We start from the raw sequence: 22,821 nt of genomic DNA, 5'->3' as shown, positions 1-22,821 counted from the left end.
TTTTTTTCATATTTATACTGGAGTATTATAATAAAAGAAAAAATTTTTTTACACAACTTCAATAGCATTAATTATACGTGTAAAAGTACTGTTTTTTTACTTTCAAGAACTTTACGTAATAGCTATTTATTACTTAGAAGCTATGAAGTTAATACTTGTAAACTATGGAAGGTAAAAATATAAATAGTTTTTAAAATGATTTTGACAAATAAAGAGAAAACAAAAAGTATTTTAATGAAAACTAATTAAAGACAAACCTACCCCGTTTATATAAATCTACATTCTATGACTCAGTTTAGCAAAACTGTTTTATTTTTTCACTTCATTATTAAAAATCACCAGTTAAAGTTACCAACCATAAGCTATATAATTTAAATTTTGTACCCAAATAAGAACTTGTTTTTGCTAACTTGTACAGCATATTGTTAGTTTTAATTAAACTGTACAAAAATTAATTTTAACTCCTGAAAAGTACTAAAATAAAATTTTGTATTTTATATTTAGTTTTTCCTTAATTTAATAACTAATATTATTACAGAAGCATGTTTCGGCTTAGTATAAGCTTTTTTCTGATAACAATAAGTTTTAGCTGGACACTAGCTCTTAATGGTGAGTTTTCGTTTTGTCATAGAAAAACAAAATTATTGTTAGTTGTAGCTTTGACTTTACAAATTAACAAAAAAAAAGTATTGTTTGTTTTATATATTTTTTATTTAGCTTATAAAAAACGTAATTTCTTTTTAAATGCTTAAATTTAGGTGTTATATTATAATTATTTATTTTTAGACAACTTTTTCGAAAAATTAACAAGTTATGATGTAGTAAATGTTGTAAGATTATTCAAAGATGGAAGAATACATTCACTGTTTAACAGTTCAGTTAGTAACACTTATTTTGCTTATTTTGAAACCTAGAAAATTTGTTAAGTAAAATAACAAAAAAAAATTCTAGAATTAAAAAAAAAATCAACTAGATACAACAAAATAGGTAATTAACTTTACTCTAAAAATTAATAAATAGTTTTATATAAACAATATAGTTTTTTTTATCGTTCCAAAAAACATATATCTTCTAATAAATATATAAATGTTACAAATAAAAAATATCTAAAAACATAGTTAAAATAGTATTTTTTATTAAATTAGAAGATTTTTAAACACTAAACCTTGTTTTTTTTCAGTAAAATTTAATGAAAAACTCATATTTTCTTAAAGTTTTTTATTTGAGCGTATTCTTATTTGTGTAAGCTAAAAAATATTATGAAAAGCTATGAATTGTTGACTAAAACTGTTTTGAAAGTTATTTAAGATTGTTTTATACTTTTAAACAAATGAGTAGAAAAAAACAAACAGCACAACTGAAAATTTATATTATTTATCTTATTACGATAAATATCTCATTATGATTTTAGTTATTTTTTTGTTCGTAAAAATTATAGTACTTTTTATTAAGAAAAATAAAATATTTCCAGTAAAATTTTTCATTTAGTTTTAACGTCAACATCATATAAGACCTTTTTACAATATGTCATAAGAGTTCTTATGTAAAAATAAATTACTCGTTTTTGAAAATATATCAACAAAGTAAAAACTTAAGTGTGTACAGTAATATAATATTGTCTATTAACTACATTACACAGGTGAAAATTTTGAGAACTACTGATTGTGTATGTAATGAAATATATTAAAAAGGGTTTAATTTTAACATTAAGTTCGAACTGTAATAAAAAAATGTTGCTTATGTTTTATTTAGTCTTTATCAAAAGTAAAAAAAAAAATAAAGCTTTTTAAAAAGTTAAACGTATAAATATTTTAGGAAACACAGAGAGCAACAGAAGACACATATTTTGAAATTAGGTTCAATGACTCGTCTAAAAATATCAAGTTACATTTGAACAAGAACAAACACCTGATAACGAGAGATTTTAAAGTATCCATTCTAAGCGAAACATATGAAAAAGAAAAAGTTCTAAATGACAAATTTTCAAATGTTAGTGGTATAAATCTATGAAGCTTGATATTTGAAATAACCCTCAATTTCATCACTTTTAAAGATTATTAATGAAAATTTGCTTAAATATTTTTTTAACTATCTAAAAAAGGTCAGTTATTATTTAAATAGAAAATAAAACAATTTTTTGGTTGTTATATTAAATATTATAGATCTTAAAAAATTGATATTCTTGTTTGAACTACTATTATCTTTTAACTCGTTAATTCATAAATTAAAGAAGGATCATTGTCATTATTGTGGAAAAGTTGAAGGTTTTGATAACTCAAATGTGAGAGTTTCTTTATGTGAAAGTTTAAAGTAGGTTATGTGTTTAATACTTAGTTTGTTTGATTACTAGTTTATAAGTTGCTTTTGATGAAACGGTTCTACAAAATAAACGTAATTGTAAAATAAATTATGTTAAGTTTTAAAAAGCTTTTTAAGTAATATAAGATGGATTGCGAAAAAAAAATACTGTGTTTAAATAAAAAATTCAATCGAATTTGTTTAAAGCGGCAAAATAGAAATAGATGATGAGTTGTTTTTGATTCGACCATACAGAAACCACCATGTATTTTTCAAACCAATAGACAACCCAATGTATCTTCAGCAAATTTATTTTAATGCTTCATCTAATGACAAGGATGTTCACAAAGGTAAAAAAAATGTTATCTTTTTTTGTTTTCAAATTTTTATCATAAAACTTTACATACACATAAAGTTATGAAAAAAAAAATATGAGCAACAACAGTTAAATATTATTTAAATATGTTTTTGCTGCAGTATATTACTAACTAACCTTACTGTAACTTTTCTTAAAAATAAGAGAAAGAAATAACTCACGACTATAAATTCCATTAAACTTTAATGTTCTTATAAAATACTTACTATTGTTAACATATATAAATGTTCTTGAAAATCAGGTCAAACAATTGATGATTGGAATAATAGAGGAAAAAGAAGTGCAGAAGTACAAACAAACAAGAAGAAAATGTTCATTGAACTCATGATTGTTATTAATAAAAGTCTTGTTAGTTTCTGCTGTATAACTAGATCAAAACAAAAGTGCTTATTTTAATCTTATAAGTTTATTTAAGTTTTATAAAACTATTCACACAAATTTTTAATGTTTTTTAAGACTAAAATCTGTTTATATTGTTAAAAACCAAAAGTTTAAACTGGAGTTTTTGAGTTTGTTTTAAGATTTTTTCTTTATGTAAACTAAATATGTTACTATTACAAAAAAGTTCGCATATATATTTTTAAACATATCTAACTAAATGCATTCAGTCACATGTTGAAAAATTACTGGTGACAATATTTAGTGAACTAATTCGAACATGTAAAATGTTATGGCTTTAATTCGTAGTGAAAATAAAATACTTTAAAAACTTTTTATTAACATGAATTTCTTTTTATATGAAAACATCTTAGGAATTTATTTTATAAAAAAGATGAACAAATAGTTTTAAATATTTTTAAGTTAGTTTATTAAATACGTTGTTTATAGTGGCACAAGTTTAACAAGAATATGACAGCGCTGAAGGAAGAAGTGTTTACAATTGTCAATTATTCTGATGAACTTTTTATGAAAGTTGATTTGTCACTTGTTCTTACTCACTTGTACATTTCTCCTAATTACACGATCGGAAATAATGCAACTATTGTGAGTTGATTATTTTTACACAAAATGAACTACACAAAAAGACCTCTTGGTCATCGAGTTGCATATTTAACTTAGTTTAAATTATGATGAGCTAAAAATTAAAAAAAAAAATTAACAGTTAAAATTAAATTCTAAAATGAAAAATAAGACTATTAAACTTTACAACATTAGATATTTGTTTAGGAAAATATTTAATGTTGTAAAGTTTAATAGTCTCACATTTCATAAAGTTTTTCATTTAAGAGTTTAATTTTAACTGCTAACCCTTTTTTTATGTTTTAGCTTATCATAATTTTGACAAGGCTTGGTGTGCAACTCGATGATCAATAGGTCTTTTTGTGTACCCAGATCCTTGAATCAAAAATTTTTCAGCAATTTTTGTTTTTTTTTCGTTTGCTCAATAAACTGTTTATAATTTTAGTAGTATCTAGAGGTGTTAAAACAGTAATTTTTGTTTTCATGATGTTTTATTTAAAACTGAAAGTTTCTTTAAATCGCCTAAAATTTTCGACAAGGTTTTTTTTTCTTAAGTTTTAATATTTTTTTCCAGCTAAAAACTTAAAGACCGCAGTCTTTACTAGCACCCTACCTTTAATAGTTTTAGTTTTTATTTAAACAAGCATAACATAATTATCAATTTCATTTGAACCATGAAACGAAATCTATGACTAGGTTCATCAAATGTTATATTGCAATATTACTCAAAAAGTTTCACCACAGGAACTGGCAAAGTTCAACGAATACCGCACCGGGCGAACCAACAACGCCACCGACGGGAGGTCGCCATGGAAACGTGCCGACGTCGTCTACCTCATGTTCGACGGTTCGATGAAAAATGCTGTCCTCGGAATGGCCAATATACACGGAGTGTGTTACCTGAAATCGGGTTCTGCAATTGGGAAGGTGATTTTCATACAGGAACATTGTTTAAAAAACATTAATTAAATAAGTTGTCACATATAAAGATGGTAAAAGCATTAACAAATGGCGTCTAAAAGTATGAAAAATCACAAATTAAATAGTGTCAGCTTTTGAGTTAAAGCTTTCTTTAAACAAAATACTCTTCCAAGGCTTCGAAACTAAGACATTGTCTTTGAAAAAATATCGATTTTTAAAAGTATCGTAAAGACTTTTCAAGAATATAAATTAACTAAACAGGCTGACATAAAAAAAAAATAATGCTTCACAAATTACAAAAAAAAACTTAAAATTGTTAAACTTTTCAGTTTAGAAAACTTGTATATTGTGCTTTAAACGTATAAACATTTAGCCGTGAGTAAGTGTTAAAAAGGTTTACTGAAGTACAGAAATTTAATGTCTACTGGTAACCATTAAACTAGCACAAGTAGTTCAATTGCAAAATAATTGTTACCGCAATCAACATGTAATCAAAAATTAACTAATAAAGTTGCAACATAATAATTTATTCAATTTAAACACAAAAATTAATTCAAGAAACATAACAATTAATTTAATGGCAAGATTAAAATTTATTCAACATACATACCAACTACCGCAATCAACATAACAATTAGTTTAATTGCAAAATAACAAACAACGTTGACAGCACCAAACAGACCATCTTCTGTCGGCAGTGACCCTGACTCACGAGCTGGGGCACCTGTTAGGACTTCACCACAACAATGAAAAGTACTGCAAGTGCGGCGATGGCGTTCCTTGCATCATGAACGCGAAACTAGGGTCAGTTTAAACACTGGCACTATAACAGATTGATCAATTTGTTTAGTGATTAGTGTTTTGTGAAGTTATTTTAATACAGATGAAAGCTAAGAAGGTTTGTTTTGTCTACCTAATTAGACAGCTTTCAAATTTATAAATAGAAATAAGTTACTGTTCAAAATATAGTTTTAATTGTTTGCTAAAAAAAGATCCTAGTAAAGTAACTTCACTGGAATATAAATAAAAACAAATTATACAGTAATCTTCCTTTATTCTACCTATTCTGGTAGAATAAAAGAAGATTACTGTATAATTTGTTTTTATAAATAAGTTATCGATTAAACAGAAGGCATGTTTTCACGTAAGAAGTTGAAAAGTTTTATTTTTTTCATATAACACATACACTAAATATTTTAAACATACAATCGCTAACCTTTTGAAACAATGTCAGTTTGATAAATCGTAGATGGTTTTCCTTGAATTAAAATTATATTAAAACGATGTTTTTGAACCCATCACACGTAGAGTTAAACCAACCCTGCCCTTTCCCTATTTAAACCTTAAAAAATCTAAGTCTAGAGTGAAACTTAAACACAGTCTTTATAGAAGTTTTATTTTTTAAGAAACGGGAATACTTTTGAGTGGTCGAATTGCAGCATGAATGCATTGAAATGGAACCTTGCGGAGAAGATGTGCTTAAAAGACGTTCCACAAGCTAAGGATCACTACTCTCATCCCGAGTGCGGAAACAAGATCGTTGAAGAAGATGAGGAGTGCGATTGTGGCACTACAGACGACTGCGACAGGTTAAATTTAATTTTGTTTTAAAAACGAAAACAAATTATTTTTTTTTTTCTTCATTTGTTTCTGATCTTCAAAAATCAAACCTCACACAGGCATTCTTAGATGCAGAAAATACTGCGACCGTTTAACACGCAAGGTTTTCTTTTGTAGTGAAAAAATATATTTTTCATAACTAGTTGTTGTGCTTTAAGTTTTTCCAAGCTTCAAGCAATCTAACGTTTAAACTGTTAAGTAACTTAATATCTGACTAACTATGCTATTTTATATACAGTGAATGCTGCGACTCACTAACGTGCAAACTAGTGCCTAATGCAGAATGCGACTTGGGTGAATGTTGTGAAAAGTGCAAACTGTTGGGTGGCAGCCAAGTTTGCAGAAGCAACCGATCAAATGAATGTGACTTTGCTGAATACTGCAATGGAATATCACCACATGTATGTAGATATTAATATTCATAGAATATATGTTATGTTACAGTGTTAATTGATTAAGTTTAAATAATAAAAGTATACAAACTATTAATTATTTTAAAGTACTATATTAATCATCAGCCTCTTCTTTTTATTGTTGGAATAGTACTAAAAGTTACGTTTACTTGATATATAGTTTGATTTTTTTTTATTAGTTAAAGTTTTCAAAGCGTAGATGAAAACACTTTTAAGTTATTTTTATTTGCTTTAACCTACTTATCACTTGAAGATCTATAAACAGTAAGGGTTATAACGCTTTTTTTACCCATTGCAAAATTCTAAACGATATTTTTTACTTTGCAATCGTAAAGTATATGTAAACTTTGATGAGTTTTTGAACACACTTCAAACATTCTTATAATTCTTCTACAGTGTCCTCGCGATTTGCACGTTGAGGACGGAAGGAAATGCAACAGTGGTGCTGACCACTGCTTCGGTGGTATTTGCATGTCACGTGAGTTGCAATGCAGGGAAAATTTGGGTGAAGGTTTGAAGTATATTTTTATAAATGTATTGATCAATATAGTATGATAGTGCTAATAATTTTTTTTAGTTTTATGTTTTAGTTGTTCATTGTAAAAAGTTTGAAATTACGTTTGTATTACTCAACAGTTGGTAATAGAGCTTTCAAGAGTAAGTTATATACAATTTTATAAAGAAAGCTGTTTAACGAAACTAATCTAAAACCAGATAAAAACTATTTAATTTAAAATTGTAATGTTAGCTCGATCATTGATTTCTGCTTTGTAAATTAAATTCAAATTTCAGTTGTCAAGTGCAAAGGGTGAATCAAATAAAAAGAATAAAACATTATTTTTTTTTTTCTCAGATACGATCCCAGCTCCAAACAGTTGCTACGACTTCAACCTAGAAGGAGACTCGAATGGTAATTGTGGTAGAATAAGCGTCCCATGCTCGGAAAAGTTGTTATTTTGTGCTTAACTAATGTTCCAATAACACTTTTAAATGTTATTCAAAAAAAGCTCTACTAAAGCAAACTACAAGTCGGGTGACAAACATGTATACTCAAATCGCTTTTCTGTTTTACTGATAACTAAAATTAGTAAAATTATATCGTATCAGTTGCAAACTACGTGAATTTAAAAAAATATGATAACAGGGACAAAATGTGTGGCAAGCTGTACTGTACAAAACCAAAAGTGAGGACAAATGATCTTCAATTGGACATTGTTTGTAATTGGGAAGATCAGATTCAATACTCTTTCCTGTACACAGCAACTGAACTAGGTGAAAAAAGTTTTGCTCTTGGACTGGTAAAAGACTTTACTTCATGTGGATATAACAAGGTTACTTAAATTTCACCTTGCCGTCTCTAGTGGACGAAAAATAAAATACATAGACTTAACATAAATAATATAATGAAGAAATTAAAAAATTAATAAATTTGTTTTACAAAAAATGTTTTATTTAGCATTGCCTGTTTAGTTTAGACCCATTACATTAGTTGTAAAAATCGACTTGATTGTTTTTTTATATAAACTTTATGAAACTTTAATACTTTACTTTGAACAAAAACCAAATTAAATAGGTAACTTTGCTTGTTTTAAAAAATATAATTTATAGAAAAATAACTTTTTGTAACATATATTTCTTATCTTTTGAATTTTTTGAGAACCCTAAAAGCTTAATAGACTCAATAAAGTTAAAAGTCTTAGTTGTTTATTAAAAAAAAATATATGCAAGTAGAGTCTAAATTCAATGTATGACTTTCATTAGTTTACAAAGGTGTCTGTTCAAAAAAATGGTTACTTTTTTAAACAAAAGTATTCTATGACTATATACTATTAACTTTTCGGTTGTAAGTTTTTATTCTCGCATTTAGAACTAGCTGTCTTGAAATATTAGCTTCTAAAAATTTCATTTTTGTTTTTTTTCACATAAACTATTTTACATTTTTCGCTAGTTTAGTATAAAAGCTAGTGTAAAAGAAATACTATAAAGAAATTATTAAGAAATTTACTAAGTACATTACTAATTATTTTTCCGCCAGTCTTTGATAAAAGCTATCATGAATTTTTTTTTTCACTTATATATATATATAGACATAAATTTACCGAGTATAATTTTCAGTGGTGTAAAGGACACGAATGTGTTGATATTGAGAAAAGCGATTGTAATGAAAATAGATGTCGTGGTAGAGGGGTCAGTTTGTTTTTCAAAGCAGAAAGTTGAACTTTTCTGCTGATTTGTTTCATTATGAATTCGTTAAACTTTAAATACTTCTTATACCGTTAGAATAAACTTAGTTTATTCTAGTAAAGTAAAAAAGTAAGTATAGAAGAAAAAAAGAGTCTATACTAGTTTTTGCAAAAAATAGTAACTAAAAGATAAATTGTTTACAAGTTATTCAAGCATCTTCTAGAAAAGTATAAAATTTGTTTAAAACTACCCTTTGATTGTATGAGTTATGTTATAAAAATAAATAGATACTTTTAGTTAAACTTTTTTGCTAATAAATAATTTTTTTTAATTTTTTTTTTTTTCTGTAGAGTAAACGAACTGAAAACTATTTTCTCAAGACGTTTGTTTCATTTTTTACATATACAAAAACTGGTTTTAAATATTTCAGGTATGCGACAATTATCGGGATTGTCATTGTGATGAAGGTTTTGCTCCTCCTAACTGTGAAAAAATTGTTGCAAAAAAGAAACCAGATACTAATACCAATAAAAATTCAGAAGAAAAAAACAATAAATCAAATGAAGAACCAAACAATAAACAAAACAATGAAAACAAATCAAATGTAGAACCAAACAATAAACAAAACAATGAAAACAAATCAAATGTAGAACCGAATAATAAACAAAACAATGTAAACAAATCAAATGGAGAACCAAACAATGAACAAAACAATGAAAACAAATCAAATGTAGAACCGAAAAATAAACAAAACAATGAAAACAAATCAAATGGAGACTTAAGCAATAAACAAAACAGTAAATCAAATAACGTACTAAACAAAGACAAAATTGATAAACGAAATGAAGCAACAAACAAAAAACCAGATAAAAAGCCATATAGAAAGATATCAAAACATAAACGAACGGAACTTGATGATGGAAATGATAAAGATTTGAAAACTAACGATAAAAGACATAAATTTCAACCACCAAACAAAAACAGGGCACGCGACAATACACAAAACAACACAGAAAATCCTAACGGTTAGTTTTCACAGACACATACACAACAGATAAAAATGTGTCTGTTGTAAGTTAAATGATGATTTCAAACAAAATTAAAATAAATGGTATTGTTGTAAGCGCAAAAAATAAGTCATAAAGTTTGAATTACGTTTATTACAAGCTTTGTGTAAAAAATAACTGCAGATTATTTCTTTTCTTTGGTTCAAGACTGTTGTCTGGTCTGAAGAACAAATATTTGTAACTAAATAATTATTGTATCAATAATGCAAAATGCTAACTATTTTGATATTTGATAATTTATGAATTCAATTTTAAAAGATTTTAGAAAAAATAGCGCTAAAAAATTTGTAAATGTTATACAGGGGGAAAATATGTGATATTAATGCGTGTTTTATTTCTGCTTGTAATTCCTGCAACTTTTATTGGAGGATCTCTTGCTTGTCACAAACATTTTTGTGGAAGAAAAAAAGATTCTAGATTGCCGTAAAAGAGGTTTTTAAATTACTATTTTCAAGTATCAGTTTTGCTCCTTTCATGTAGACGAAGTTTTAAAGCTAAATTTTAACATTAGCTCTAACGGAAATTAGAAAGCAATAGCTTAAATTTTTAAAATAAATTTTGTTTCAGAAGTTTATTCTGACTAAATTTAGTTTCCATACCATTAGTACAAGTATGTTTTTTTATTAGCGTTGATCGAATCAATTAAAAAATAGAATTTTTTTAAAGTTTAAACATCGTAAAGTATAATATAGTAAACTGTTTTTTATTTTTTATTATTATATATATTATTACGTGTTTTCATTTAGTTATTAAGTTTCTCAAGTTAACATAAATCACATCTAGTACCAAAATAAGTTTTAAAATTTCTAAACGACTTGTTGTTATAAGACTACAAAATCTTACGATAAAGAACACTTGCATACTCATAAAAACAAAGAAACAAACTAAACGTATTGAAATCTAGTTTATCAACTGTTAGATGTTCAATTTCTAGCAAATATCTCGGAAATAGTGTATGTATCCAGTAAAAATAAGTGATATAAAATTTAACTTTACTTCATTACTCTAAATAATTGATCGGATGTTTTAAAGTTTTGTATCAACTTATTGATTACCCAGGTTCTCAAGTATAAAATTTTAAGTTAATTTTTATTGAGTACTTATAATTAAAAAATTATTTTAACTCTGGACCGAAATAATACTAGTTAGCGTTATAAAAACAATAATTTACTTAATAAAAGTTACTCGAGCCTAAGATTTTAAGCTAAAACATTAAAAGTTTTTAACTATTTGAAAATATCTGATTTTAGTAATCCTTGGCTCGAGCTTACATTAATAAAATTATTCAGAAGTCAACTAAGATTACTTAATAAAAATTAACTTAAAATTTTATACTTGAGAACCTGGGTAATCAAAAGTTGATTCAAAACTTTAAAACATCCGATCAATTAGCATCCAGCCGGATTTAAATCTTTTAAAAATAGTTTTATTCGGATACGAAACCTTGTCCGAAATTAGTATTTAGCCGGATCCAGATAAAATTGTTAAATAAGGATGCGGATCTAAAAAATGATCCAGCTGAATCCGGTAGATCACTTACTCGAAATGCTTCGGCCCGCTGAGAAATAATTTTTTGGATCCGGCCCGTCAATTATTTACGTTGCCCAGCCCTACTCTAAACTATTGACTTTTAAAATTGAGTTAAAGCCCATTGCTACATACAAGTTTCTATACTAAAATAAAAGATAATCTTCTGTATTATTTACAGGGTTCGATCTAACTGAGCGTCTATGAAAGAGACCACATTAAATTCTAAAGAGACTATTTTTTCTTTTTTCTTTTGTACTTTAATTCTACTGTAAATTATTGGAAATGTTTAAAAAATGTTCATTTTATTGATATTAAGCTCTCTAAGTTTAGTTTTTTTTTAATATTTAGCTAAAGAAACTGAATTTAAATAGATTTAATATTTTAAAACTACTATGGTACGAAGACTCTTTGAACGTTCGTTATTAATAAACTATTTAAAACATTTTTCTGTGTCTTTTATAGCAGCTTATTTACGTTTAAGATATAAATTTAAAATTTAACATAGATAACTAAATAATGTAATAAATTTGTAATCTGCAAATCAAGTTCTGACAATTCGAATTGCAATAACTTTATTTATAAATTATTTTGCACAGCTAAAATTTCGCACGGTTGATAGTTTTTGAACTTAAAAATAACCATCTTAAATTTGTACGAAGTTTTATTAAAAGTTATACAGAAATAAATTATACGCTTTTAATTATTTCCAGTTGAAATTAACCCGTATAAGAATTAAAATATTTTAAGTTTAAACTTAAATTCGATAAATATATAACGTAAACTGTTTGTTTGTAATAAAGTTTAACAAAAGTATTGATCATACTATTTCGACCATCAGACCACAAGTCTACGGTAGACTGAAACCGGTTTCGTCCTTATTAGGTTTTATCAGTCAATCACAACCGAAAAACTTGGAGTCTTCAATTTACAAACGGTTTATGATGCATTCACATGAAGCAACTGTTTGCTGGTTTTGATTAGTGATGTCAGCATTGTCTTCTACCGTGCAACGTTTATTACATTGTCCTTTAGGCAAGACATCTGGTACGCTCGTATTAAATACAATCAAAAAAAATTTGGTGAAAGTCTGCAGAGCAGAAGCTTATTCTAATAGTATATCTATTTACTTGTTTGCTATGAGATAATTAATCGATGATAAATATAGATATAGATAAAGATAGTTTTTTGAAAATGCTAACCTAGTTTTTTCGTGTGTAAAATGAGAGTAGTTAAGTTCACAACACAGTAACCTGCCATCTAGATACTAATCTTGAACACAGCTCAAAAGAAAAAGTACCACACCGGCATCACCTACTTAAGAAGTTTCGGTCTTAAATTACCTAGATTAAGCCTAGTACAGTCATGTTAAAGCTACTAAAGTTTACAAATGAATCTTAAAGCTAATCCCCCCTCCAAAAACTAAAATAGTTGATTATATAAACAAGACATAGTTATGAAAAGTATATTAGAATCTTGAGTATTTATTCAATATAGTTATGCCTATGTAAGTATTTATTTATGTATGTATATTAATATTTATATTCATCCAACAATATTTTTCAGTCTATTTTGTACCTTTTACATTTAAAATCTACACAGTACATATATAGAAATTATAAACAATCATATATAAATAAAGGTTTATGTAAACTTAGATAATGCTTTTATTTAGTTGTGTTTAACCAAAAAAGCTAGTTTAAGTTTAAAAAATTTTACTCCTGCTCACTTATAATTTAGCAATTTTTGAATTTTAATAGTAAAGCACAAATTGTTGTTTTGTTTATCTGAGTATTGTTTTAGATTTAAGTTGTATGTGATTGTTAATTGCACTGTTTTTATTTTCGTTTATCTAAACTTTGTATGAATTCTCAAATGTATTTTTATTTTAAATCTTCGGGTATGCAAGCTTAAAATTTATTTTTCGTTATTTTCGATAAATAAACAAACTACAATATTTTTGTTTTGAATATTGGATCTTTTTTAAAATTTGTAAATTTATAACTTTAATTTTTTTTAATTCTGTTAGTATAACTTCAAAATTAAATACTAGTTTTCTTTTGGTTTTTTAGTTTTAGTACGTGAAAAAAAACATTTTTGACATAACGCTTTTTCGTCTAACAAATGCGTACCATACCGACAGTTCTTATCTAGAAAGTGCGTACCTAGATGGCAGGTTGTTGTACTTTACTTTTATTTACTTTAAAACTCGAAATTTTTAACATTAAAAAAAGTTCTTTGCACCTTTTTTGCAGTGAATCTTTTCAAAGTAAAAAACGATTTTGCTAAGTATGGTGCAAATACGTTTGCTTATTAATCTTCCTGTAATTAAAATAGTAATCTCTAAATTCAGTTGAAAACTATATTTTAAAATTAATTTACATAAATAAAGTATGCGTATCTATTTTCAGTTTATTTCAATTCAAGATTTTTTTTATTACTTTGCGTTAGAATAATTTTATCATGTTTAGTGTACGTTTCACAATTTAATAATTTATAATTCAGTTAAAAATATTTATTACAAGTTCAGACAGTTACTAAGTTTCACCGCTGAACGGATTATCAAACTGCGATTTTTATTCAAATGAATGCAATTTACTAAAAAGTAATATATTTTATGTTTTAGTTTGATTTAATTGATCGAAAGCTGTTTGAAATTATAATTTCTAATAATGTTTAAAAACAAAACAATGTTTCAAAAAGTAATTCAAAAACTTAAATTACCAAAATAAGTAGTATTGTAGCATAAAGTTTTTTCAATTATACGTACTACGAGTTGAGCAGCTACTTTTCTTTGCACCATTTTGATATTCATGAAGACTTATTAATGTTATTACAAGTTTATTGTCCGCATGATGGACCTAGACATCAAAACCTAAGCGACTTAAACTGAAAAACACATAACGAAATAAGTCAAAAATAAAGATAACACAAAAAGTACATTGTTTAAAACAAAATGAAACATATTTCAACATAATATAAATAAAATTATATACGAACATAAAAAGAAAATTTATTCAACCACAAACTTATACTTTTATACGCTTTGATGTAAAACGATCAATTATAAATAAATTAAATGCATTAACTAACAGCAAAAATAAAAGCCTAAAGCTTCAAGCACATTAAAATAGACTGACCAGATAAACAATCATTTAAAAATATTGAAAATTAATTAATTAATCATTAATAGAGGAAAGGCGCTGCTTTAAAAGTTGAACTATGGACTAAGTTAAATATTAAAATTAAATCAACGGTTGATAAAACAACTACTTATCAATTATACTGACAAACATTTTATATAAATCAAACTTAATTTAATTGATATATTTTATTAATAAGTGTCGGAACTTATTGTTGTTTTAAACCAGTTTTCACATTGGCGAAGATATTAAATTAAAAAGCTGGTAGACTAATGTAATATAAATTTTTCAAATTTCTACTAATCGGTGTTCAACATTAAACTTTCTATTTGACCATATATTTGAACAAATGAAAATTGTGTACTCACTTAAATCTAACGCGTAGGAAACATGATACAGAATCCGCTCGTAAAAAATTGATTATGTAACATTTTCGATAAAGGGTATTTTTTCTTCGTCAAAAGAGCATTAAATTTTCTTTAAGGCCAACTGAAGGAGATAATTTTTGGAACTAAGTGAATAATAAAAATTTAATTCTCCGGAAATAATGAAATCTCTTATAAATGATAACTTATTTTAGTAAGAGCTTAAAACCGCTAATGAAATACAGATTTCGTACTAAAATGTTTACCTTTGTTTTATTAAGTTTTTACATGAGCAAAATTGTTAGAAAAAAAAGTTAAATACTAAATAATTTTAGTACTTATACTGTTAGTAGTACAACAAAACTTTATAAACAATTAGTTCATTCATTGACTAAGTATTAAGTATTTCAATGAAATTGTTGTAAAGGAAAAATATCAAAGTTAAGCAAATGCAATAAAGTATGAAATATATTTTTATCAATTTTTGTTTTTATAATAAGAAAGCACTGTATCTTACTAGATTAGTACTTACACAAACTTGAAATATTTCATCTGATTTATGTTGTATTTTTTTTGCACGATTATTTAAAATTAATTAATAAAGCTTTAATCTTTACAAAACAAACTAGCTCGAAACGAAGAACTACTAAAAAATACGTTTACAATAATTTTCTTTTATTAAAGTTTAAAAAAAAATTAAAAGGTTTTTAAATTAGGACTAATAACCTACTTTAATTCTTTTTTTTTAACATTTGTAGTTTCAATATTTTAAAGATTATGGCTGGTTATTTTGAAAACATAGCACAAACTTTTTGCAATAAAGTATTTATTTAAAATAAGTTCATATAAACTAACTATCTAGTTAATTCAGGTATTAGTAGTTAACAGGGGCGTAGCGTGGGGAGGGCCGCTAGCGCATGCCTGCCACCCAAATAAAAAAAGAAATAAAAAAAATTGCAATGTCTTGATCCATTATTGTTTATTTTTTCTGCTTAAATAGTCTTTTTTCAACTATGTTTTTCTAGTATTTGAACCGTTAAACGAAATTACGAATACCAATTAGTTACTAGTTAGGGAAATTACCTAATATATTGATTCGGTGCATAATTGAAAATGCGCACCGATGTTGATGAAAAACTCCATAAGGAAACATTTTATAACTTCATTAACTTCATAAGAATTTAGACTCAAACAGTACGCAACTAGTTAGTGCACCGTAGTAGTATAACCTTACGACAGATTTTTTACAAGAACAAATGCTAACATTTTGTTAACAAACCATAAAGCTAAACCTGTTTTATAGTGATAATGATTCAAGAATAAACAACTTGTAGTAAAAATAGCAATAAACAACTGATAATAAAATAAAAATAAATTGACAATAAGAATAAAAAATATTAACAACATAATTTAAAAGAAAAATAACTAAAAACAGAAAAAAATATAATATAATTAAAATAAATAATAAACAAACATAATTCATACTGTGATTACAGTTCTAATTTTACTATACAAAACGTTATATTTAAATTATCTAAACTTAAAATTTTTATTAAAAGTAGTTTTATTAAGTTAAGAAACAAATCAAACTTTGTTATTCTATCAGCCATAAAGTTTAAAATTTAAACAATTTTTGTAACAAGTTATTTTAGAAAATTTTTAGTTACATCATGAATTGATTAATAGCAACTTGTAAAACAAAATTTTTACAATAAATTTTTAGTCTAAAAGACATAATAGATTAATTTTAAATTTAAATTTATTTAGTTATAAATCAAATTTTAAATGGAATTTAAAAAAAATTCTTTCTACCAACTGTTTGTAGTATTTAAAAAATGCTATTCCCTAAAGATCTTTTAAAAACTGATTTTAAGATAAGTGAAAAGTTATATTTCTTGTAAATTTTTAAAAGCATTGAAAAGTTGACCTTAAAAAATTGATCTTTTAAACGTTTTGTTTTTTATCAAAAACATTTAGTAAAATATTTTCACACACTTAGGATAACTCAGAATTTTTGAAGTTTATATAAACTTTAGTATGTCTCAGTAAAAATCAGGATAACTCAGAACGTTTTAAGTATTTTTAAGCTCAGGCTAACTAAGTACAGATTTAATTTTTTTTTAACTCAGGGTAGATTTAGTGGTTTTAAAAGCTTCGTCATAAAGCCTAGTTTCTATAAGTTTAAAAACAAAAAAAAACATTCATTAAAAGAATTTAAAACGCTTATGATGACACATGACATAAAAATCTACCTCAGGACAGTTATTTTGACTCAAAGAGTGGCAAAGCAGTCCTGATATCTTCAAAGTTAATTGTTTTTTGTTTTTTTTATAAGATATGTTTTATTATACTAAAGAAAAAGTAAACACTTGTTTTTATTAATTTTTAGTATATTATTTAAAAAAATATGCAAATTGATATTGTATGGAATGTTGCAAGTCTAAAAATATGTCAGATAGTAAAATTATCTGAAGTTCAAAAGCTTGAATTGAAAAATAGCAGACAATTGCTATTACTCAAGACTGCAGTTCAAGTGGTATGAAATTTTTATTTTTAATTTTGTTTATATTATAAATTTTCTTCATTTGCTAAAATTTATTTTTACAGTTTTATATTGTAATATAGGTAAAAATGTGGAAGTTAAAAAAAAAAAACTAGCGCTTCAGATTTCTTCTACAAAAAATTTTAAAATTTAAAACTTTCAATTTTAATACTAAAGATTTTACATTTTGTTATATAAGATTAAAATAGTATATTAAAAGCTGCAACAAACTAAAAGTATGAGTTATTTTGAATTTAACACAATTATTCTTTGCTGATATAAAATAGATGTTGAACATTTTTTAGAAATTGCACAGAGAAAAATGTTTTGAGGTATTAATTATTATACTTAGTTGACTATTTATTTGTAGTTTAAGGCCATAGGGGGGTGAGCCATGTTCTTTAGAAGTTAATCTTATTTTATAGATTTTTTTTAAGCTTTAAGATGTTTTTTGTTGTTTTAAAACATTCGAAATATTTTTTGAGATATGACCAGTCAAAGTCGGGCTGCATAATAGGTTCCCTATGGGAAGGGAAAACTAAAACAGCGAAAAAAGGCTAGTTGGTTTAAAATCTATCTCCTAATACATTTTTCAAGCAATCTTCTTCAAACTTTAACAGTTTAATCTTAATACAATAACAAAAAACAACACTTGTGAATTTAAAAACTTGTAGAAATTGTTTTTTTTTTTGAAAAAAAAGGACTATTTTTTTACAAAACTTTAATTTTTTTTAATCATCTAAGTTCACGAGTAAATTTTTTTCTTGTAATGTAAGGAACATTTTCTAAAAATTTGAAGAAGATTGCTTGCAAAATGAAGTAGGAGATCGATTTTTAGTAATTTTTTAAATTTCCGAGAAAATTGACAAGGAAAATTTGCGACCCAAAAGTTTTAATTTAGCGGATTTTTTGAAAATAATTTGCGCATCCCCTGACCAAAATACCACGCTACGCCACTTGTAGCTAATAGCCGTTAACTCTAATTTAAACGTCGAAGTTTAAACGGTTGTTTTGAAAGTTAATCTAGTTACTTTATAAAACAATTTTGTTGTTTATGTTTTAATATATCAAAATAAAATTAACCTCAAAAGACTTTATATTTTATAGTTGTTACGCATCTCAAAGCTAATAAAACACATAAACAACTCAAATATAAATCATAGTCATATCTTATAAGTAACTTGCTTTATATATGCTACATAAATTTTAATAATATTTGTCTTTGTATAAAACGCTAAATTTATTTCAAATGGTTACATTAACACAAATGTTGTTCACACCAATTCGGTTACCGGGTGACTAGCTTTTGGTAGAAACCCGGGTCTCGTTCACATAACTGCACTGTTGACTTTGAATACCTCTTCTTTAGTAAGAAAACAAAATCGGTCTGTTGCATTTCATTTTTCTAATCAAATCACAATGGACTAACGTTTTTGTAACTAAAGAACATTTATTCAAAGTCAACAGTGCACCTCTATAGCTCGCTACACACTCAAGTTATGTAAATTAAAACCATTAAAGTTAAGTAGCATCATTATTTTGAACGAGCGCGTATGAAAAAGCTTTTGAGTATTTTATTTAATACATCTGTTGTTTTGCCAAAATTTGTCAGACGGAATAAAGAAGTAGATTACTTTTTGCACCTTTTTTATATGTTAATTTTGATTTTATTTTAAGTTTAAATCTAATCGTAGTATAAATACTTAGTACAAAACACTTGTAGTATATATTAGTTTGTTTTTGAATTTTTTTTTTGTTTATCATTAGTTTTATAGACTTACAAAGTTTGATACGTTTTCTTTCTATAACTTATAAAGTAAAACTAGTTACGATAACAATTAACAGTAAATTTAAATCTGATATGTAAGTTTACAAACTATTTTTAGAAAAAATATCATAAGTCTGTAAAGTTTATAAACTAAAAAAGAATTAATAAGATATATCAACTCGGCGTTAATATTTATTTATTAATTCATTTAATATCCTTTTTAAACTTATGATATTTATAAATTAAGTTGCAGGACTTTTGTTCTAAGCAAAATTTACTAAAATAGCTCATTTACTATTCTTTAAAAGTCTGTTATCAGTTTTATAAATATAAAGAGTATGCCTTGCATAACAATTTAAAATCCCTCTAAAAGAATAAAAAAACATTTAAAGTTATGAACGTAACATTATAAAAACATAATAATAGACTTTTCATTATAAATGACGTAAAGTTCTTAATTAAAACTTATATAAAAATCAACATTCTTTTGTTATTTATGTAATATGTTATAGCATTGTAAACAAACCTATACAGTTTTCAGAAAAGGAGTTATAATTAACATGTACCGTAAAAAACATTTACTACTATTTGGCTCGCTTGTTGTTTATATGGCAACAGTTTTATTTTTTGTATACAAAAGTAGTCAAAACTCGGAAAGAAACAATCTTTTACCAATTTCAAAAGTTAAACATTCATCTGTAAGCATAGAAAATTATAACACACCTGTCAGAATGGTGATTAAAATTTATTAATTTTTATAGTTAATTTGATCTAAAACTTTATTTTACTTTATGAAGAAAATTAAAAAAAAAAACTGTGCTTATAATAAATTTTCTCACAAATAAGCTCTACTTTTTGTTATTCTTTAAACAAGTCTATAAATAAAAGTATGTTATATTTAATATTTTTTAGTACTTAAGTTCTTTAAATTTTGAGTCAGCATTTTACTTAAGAAAATGCTTTGAACTACAATATGACCTTTTAAGTTAACAAGTGTACCACAGTTTTTGACTTTATTCTTCTAATACCTGAAGATAATACCATACTAAGTGAGTTTTATTCTAAATATTCTGGAATAGTTTTTTTTTTCTAGGCTGCTCCAACAACAACAACAGTTGAAATTATAGAAGAAAACAACGTAAACTGAAAAGTTACAAGGTTAGTTTTTGGGTATAAGTCTTAAAAATTTAGTTCGATACTTTAGCAAAAATTTAAAATTTCATTTTTTTGCTAATTTCAAGTTTTATACTAGATATGTGATATTTGTATGTATAATTGCAATTTCTTACAAATATCAACTTTATTTGCATAGATTTATACATAATTGTAACTGCATGCTAAATTCCTATCAGGTTACTTTTTGATTGTATAGTCTTTTTAGCAAAAAATATTTTCAAGTGTAAAATATTACACTGCTAGGCTAAATTTTTCTATCTAATTTAGTTTTTAGAAAATTAAAATAGCTAACGACAATAAAAACATGCATAATAATATTGAAAAAATACATTTTTTTCGCTTTAGACGATATTGTATTGGAACTTACCATATTGGGCCAAATCAAATATAAATTACAAAATAGATGAATTTTGTGGTGGTTGCACGATAACAGATAACAAAACTTTGGTTACACTTTGTTTTTCATGTTGCTAGTACTATCTTAAACAATAAAAGTTTTCCAACAAAAAATTAAGATTGATGTTTTTTTTCAAAGATTATAACCTATCTTGAAATTTTTTTAATGTATTTTGTATTTAGAAACAAGTTTTAAAATGTTTATTAACGCTTACAACTTAAAGTTGTTCTAAAAAAAATTACGCTTTATTCTTTTGATAAAAAAAATATCTTTCAAGTTTTTTGATTTTTTTTTAGTATTTAACCACCAGATTTTTACGTTACAATTTCCCTGTTATTTAATTTTTTTTTCTGTTTTCAGTTGGAAGTTGACGAATTTGATGCAATAGTTTTCCACCAGCATTACATAGACAATGAAACACAGTTTCCTGCAAAACGGTAATCTGTTTGTTAAAAAATTATTTTTGTTTCCACTCCACAGCGTCACACGCGGCTAAAATTTACGACATTTTGACTAATTCCATTTTTGCAACGTTTTAGATTGATTTTAAAACCGCTTAATAAATTATCTAAGCATATTACTAAAATAATATATAACTTGTACTTATTTAGAAAAAATCAGTTACATATCATGAACATTTTTCAACGTTTTAGATTTTTTCACTACTTTTAAACGTGCTAAAAAATTTAATAAACAAATTTATTTAAAAAGCTATTTGCTTTTTGTTTTCAGTAAAGAAAATCAACTTTACGTCATGAATATGTGGGAAAGTCCCAAAAGCGATAGAACAATAAAATTACAGGAGAATTTTTACAACCTGTCAAACACTTACAGGTTATTTGGTTGTTTTATTGTTGGTTATTGAGTATTTCTTTTAAATAGTTTTTTTTTAATAAATCTAGTTTACCTCACGAAAAAACAAATAAAAAGTGCTTAAAGCTTAATTCTACTATTTCTTATTTAAAACAATACTTATTACTTTCAATACTAAAAAGTTTAGTTCTACAAAGTTTCTACATTTTACCAATAATTTTACATAAGTCTTTTCATCAGTAGTACTAGTTATGAAAACTATATCAACTTAAGTTTTATTTACACTTGATATTTATTTTTTTAATACTTAGCTTAATAAAGAACAACTTAGTGAAAGATAAGTTTCTATTTTGACTATTAGTTACGATTCATTTTAAGCTTAAGCAGTGATTAAAAGTACTTATTTGAAGATAAAACTTTAAAGATTTAAGCAAAAATTATTGTTTCAGGAGAGATTCAGATATATACGAGCCATACTACACGATGAAACAAATTCTCAATATGATGAAAAACAAGTTCAAAGGATCTTCCGACTTCGGGTTAGCGCAAACGCTTAACCAAAAAACCCAACTAGTTTCTTGGATAGCTTCAAACTGCAAGTATTCTAATGGCGCAAAAACTCGAATGAATATCGTGAAAAAAATGGTCGAATCCGGAATAAAAATGGACCTCAGAGGGTCTTGTTTCCCGGAAAACCCACCAGCACCATCTAAAAATGGCAGAGAACTCTTAGAATTTTTAGGAAAGTCAAAGTTTTACCTGGCGTTTGAGAACAGCTACCACTGCAAGGACTACATTACAGAAAAAGTTTACAGAAACGCTTTTTTGAGCGGATCCGTTCCTATTGTGTGGGGATCGAAAAAAGAAGATTACGAAGCTGTTCTGCCGAGACACAGTTTTATTTTCCTCGAAGATTACGCATCAAACTTCACAAAGCTATATGTTTACTTGAACTATCTCGACCGAAACGACACGGCTTATGCTGAATATTTGAGCTGGAGGCTGTTTGATCCGAGTCAGGTCTACGGGCACAAGATGTTCACTGGACGCTGTTCGCTCTGCAGACGGTTGCAGGACGGAAGTTACCCAGGAAAGTTGAGAGGAAGAAGTTCGGATTGGATTCACAAATGGTATTATGAGTCGGAAGAAGCCGAGTGCTGGAACAAAACAGAACACAAATACTTATAGAGTGTTTAAACTTTGCAAAGTAACGTTTGTGTACACATTTAAACTTTGTTTGTCTTACACATA

At 26.0% G+C, this 22,821-nt stretch overlaps 1 protein-coding gene across 1 annotated transcript; it reads left to right on the top strand.

Moving 5' to 3' along the window:
- The first annotated feature begins 21,511 nt into the window (after window positions 1–21,511).
- Window positions 21,512–22,758, top strand: LOC145846476 (4-galactosyl-N-acetylglucosaminide 3-alpha-L-fucosyltransferase 9-like). Its single transcript, XM_082953234.1, has 2 exons — window positions 21,512–21,591; window positions 22,020–22,758. Exons 1-2 carry the CDS (start codon window positions 21,512–21,514, stop codon window positions 22,756–22,758), a joined length of 819 nt encoding a protein of 272 aa, XP_082809360.1.
- Window positions 22,759–22,821: the final 63 nt, after the last annotated feature.

Source organism: Thalia democratica, unplaced genomic scaffold (genome assembly GCF_965202585.1).
Source record: "Thalia democratica unplaced genomic scaffold, ktThaDemo2.hap1.1 HAP1_SCAFFOLD_461, whole genome shotgun sequence".
Classification (NCBI taxonomy): domain Eukaryota; kingdom Metazoa; phylum Chordata; class Thaliacea; order Salpida; family Salpidae; genus Thalia; species Thalia democratica.
Note: the sequence above shows the minus strand (reverse complement) of the source record. Positions and strands in the feature narration are given on the sequence as shown.